Here is a 4067-nt window from a genome sequence, read left to right as displayed (position 1 = left end):
TTCCACACGACCACTTGAATATGTGTTTACAGACTTATGGAGCTCACCGGTTGTCTCAGTCGACAAATACAAACACTACCTTATTCTTATTGATCATTTTACCCGCTATACATGGTTTTATCCTCTTCAACTCAAATCTCATGTCAAAGAAACCTTTATTCGTTTCAAAGCTCTTACTGAGAATAAGTTCCAAACAAAACTAGGAACTCTGTTTTCAGACAATGGTGGTGAATTAATTGCCTTAAGAGACTTCCTCTCAGCTTCTGGAATCACTCACCTTACCTCACCTCCTCATACTCATGAACACAATGGTCCGTCTGAAAGAAAACACAGACATATTGTTGAAACAGGTCTCTCTCTTCTTCATTATGCTAAAATCCTAAACACCTTCTGGTCCTATGCTTTCTCTACTGCAGTTTATCTCATAAACAGAATGCCAACACCTGTTCTCTCCCTTAACTCGCCATACTTTCTTCTGTTTAGAAACCAACCCAACTATACTAAGCTTAAAATATTTGGCTGCCAATGTTTACCATGGCTTCGTCCATATCGGACTCACAAACTTCAAACTCGCTCCACACCTTGTGTGTTTCTTGGTTACTCATTAACCCAAAGTGCCTATCTCTGCTTTGATCCCTCCACAAATCGTCTCTTTGTTTCACGCCATGTGCGTTTTGATGAACATACCTTGTCTGCTCCACAAAACGTCTCTTTGTTTCACGCCATGTGCGTTTTGATGAACATACTTTATGTATCAAAATCAAGCTTCTTACATCGCGATTATTCCTGGTTTGATTAGAATGACAAAGAAGTTGTCATATTCCCAAACTGCTGCAGCATCATCAACTACCTGGATTACACCAGTCACAGTAGTCACCTCTCCTCTCACATCGCCATCATCTTCAACACAATCGGCACCCCTGAGCACTGGTCTTTCGCCTACAAATGATGAGGTAATTTCTTCTCCTACTACTATTTTGCCTACGATCTCACAGGAGACGGTGCAACCATTCAGGAGACGGTGTAACCATTGTCCCCAAGGACAGGAACCCCGATGGCTACTTCAACTCACAATTCTTCAACGCCTACAAACACACCTCATCAACAACAGTCCTCACTGTCTGCCTCTTCTCCGATCTCTCCCAGTGCATCAGTCAACAATGACAACACTGCTACAAACAGCTCTTCTCAGACTTCTCAACCACCACCGGAACAAATTGTTCCTGAAACTGCTCCCAATCAACATGCGATGACCACTCGTGCTAAAAAGGGGATATCAAAACCCAACATCAAATACGCTAACAATGCTCAACTTCAGCGTCAGACTCACTTCATTCCAACGACAATTGCTCAGGCTCTAGCTGATCCACGTTGGTGAAAGGCAGTAACAGACGAGTTCAACTCTGTTATACAGAATGGGACTTATTCATTGGTTCCACCCACGTTGAATCAGAATACTGTGAGCTGTCGTTGGATCTTTACTATAAAATATAATCCTGATGGGTCTGTGCGCAGGTATAAGGTGCGACTGGTTGCTCGTGGTTACACGCAGGTTCCTGGTGTTGACTATACTGAAACCTTCAGTCCTGTGATCAAGTCAACCACCATACGCCTTGTGCTTGACATTGCTGTCAGCCGATCCTGGCCAATCAAACAACTAGATGTGAACAACGCTTTTCTACAAGGAACTCTTACTGAAGAAGTGTACACCACACAACCTCCTGGTTTTGTTGATGCAGATCATCCTCATCATGTCTGCCGCTTACACAAAGCGTTGTATGGCCTGAAGCAAGCGCCTCGCACCTGGTACCGAGAACTCAGCAATCATCTTCTCAAGTCTGGTTTTACCAACTCTCTTGCTGATACGTCCTTATTCATTCTCCGACGTCAGAATAGTCTTATCTATATTTTGGTGTATGTTGATGAGATTATTGTCACCGGGAATGATCAGGCTCTTTTGGATCAGACATTGCAGTTACTTGCAACTCGGTTCTCAGTCAAGGATCCAGAAGATTTGAATTATTTTCTTGGCATCAAGGCTTGCAGATCTTCATCGGGCATGCATCTCACACAACGACGTTATATCTTGGATCTTCTTCACAAGTGTAAAATGTCGGATGCAAAGCCTGTGACGACACCAATGGCTACCACGCCTAAGCTCACTGCTTGATCAGGAACTCGTCTAGCCGATCCATCAGAATATCGGTCAACAGTTGGTAGTCTTCAATATATCGCTTTCACACGACCTGACATATCATATGCAGTTAACCGACTCTCTCAGTATATGCATCAGCCGACTTCCGAGCACTGGCAAGCCGGTAAGCGTGTGCTACGTTACCTTGCAGGCACCGCGTCTCATGGTCTGTTCTTCAGTCGCAACAATCCCACCTCTCTACATGCTTTCTCAGACGCAGATTGGGCTGGTGATTCTGATGATTTTGTTTCAACGAATGCCTATATCATCTATCTTGGCAAACATCCAATTTCTTGGTCTTCGAAGAAGCAGAAGGGAGTTGCACGCTCCTCAACCGAAGCAGAGTACCGCTCTGTTGCTAACACTTCCGCTGAGATAATATCGATTTGTTCGCTCCTTGTTGAACTTGGTATCAAGATTCCAGCCCCACCAGTGATCTATTGTGACAATGTGGGAGCTACTTACTTATGCGCAAATCCTATCTTTCACTCAAGAATGAAGCATTTGGCATTGGATTATCACTTCATCAGGAATCAGATTACTTCTAGCTCACTTCGGGTTGTCCATGTTTCCACTAAAGATCAACTAGATGATGCCTTGACCAAGCCACTATCACGATCACCGTTCAAGACACAGTCCGACAAGATTGGTGTTGCAAAAGCACCTCCATCTTGAGGGGGAATATTAAGGAAAGGAGTCTATTATGCATTACTTGCATATCACGTGTGTATCAATTCATTGTGATTACTCTTGATTCTGTTTCCATTCTTACACATACGCTTTCTGTATAAATATGTACATTGTATGATCAATACAAATCATCCTTTACATTTTATACCGCGCGGGTTTTTGTTTTCATTTATTTTTATATAAATATTCTATTTTCAATTCTAAATTGGTATATATTATAATATATGTGTCTATCAATTTTTAAAACATAATAAGTTTACGGTATATTTTTTTATTAAATAGATTGTTTTAAGCTTTCATATGTATTTGTATCTTTTTCTATATATATATATATATATATATATTCGGATTAGTTCTGTTTTAATATATAAGATTAGATGAATATGTTGTATACATGGAGATGACAAAATAGACGTCTTGAGCTCCTATAATTTAGGCGGAATGTTGACGTACTAAAAATAATAGTTTGTTTTTTTTTTTTTTTTTTTTTTTTTTTTTGACAACGAACGGCCATTCTATAACTCAAAGAACTTGAGATGGTGTGGGTAACCAGACCGGAATAGAACAACCAATGTAACAAAGCTTCCTATAAAAGGATCTAGCAGATTTAGCTAACGAATCAGATATTCCATTTTGTGCTCGTGGGATGTGAGAGATCTTGAATTCTGGAAAACATAGCTGGAGCGTCTTTATTGCCTCCAATTCAGTCGCGAAACTTGGCCAAGCTTGAGGTTCTCGTATCATTGCTATTAGGTCTTTGCAATCTGTTCCAAAGCTCTGACACGAAGAATGTAGAAGCATGCTCTCCATTGCCCACCTTAGTGCCTCCACTTCCGAATGCAAAGAAGTCTCTCTCCTACTTAAGTTGCGCATTCCCATAAGCTGTGTCTGTCCCAGACTATCCTTCCAGACCCATCCGCAGCCACTAAACTGTGCCATGATCCATCCACCATACATATATTATCCAAGCTTATGGCTTGGAGTTCCTCATTGTGCAGCTCACGTGGGTTATCCGGTATCCTCTCATTGGCATTAAACCAAGCCTGGCATTCACTTTCAACATATCTAACTAGTTCCATAGGGTCTCTGTCTATTCCTCTAAACAAATAATAGTTTGTTATAAATACATGGGTATCAAAAAAACTTATATATTCATTGAGATTGACATTGACCCATGAGCCAA

The 4067-nt window shown here is 41.1% G+C and overlaps 1 protein-coding gene across 1 annotated transcript; it reads right to left on the bottom strand.

Moving 5' to 3' along the window:
• Nucleotides 1-3406: 3406 nt before the first annotated feature.
• Nucleotides 3407-3841, bottom strand: LOC125591815. The gene has a single exon (XM_048766679.1). The coding sequence runs from the start codon at nt 3839-3841 to the stop codon at nt 3407-3409; it is 435 nt and encodes a 144-aa protein (XP_048622636.1).
• Nucleotides 3842-4067: the final 226 nt, after the last annotated feature.

The sequence above is a fragment of the Brassica napus genome, chromosome C8 (assembly GCF_020379485.1).
Source record: "Brassica napus cultivar Da-Ae chromosome C8, Da-Ae, whole genome shotgun sequence".
In the NCBI taxonomy this organism is placed as follows: Eukaryota; Viridiplantae; Streptophyta; class Magnoliopsida; order Brassicales; family Brassicaceae; genus Brassica; species Brassica napus.
The sequence above is the reverse complement of the archived record's forward strand: the minus strand, read 5'-3'. Positions and strand labels throughout refer to the sequence as shown.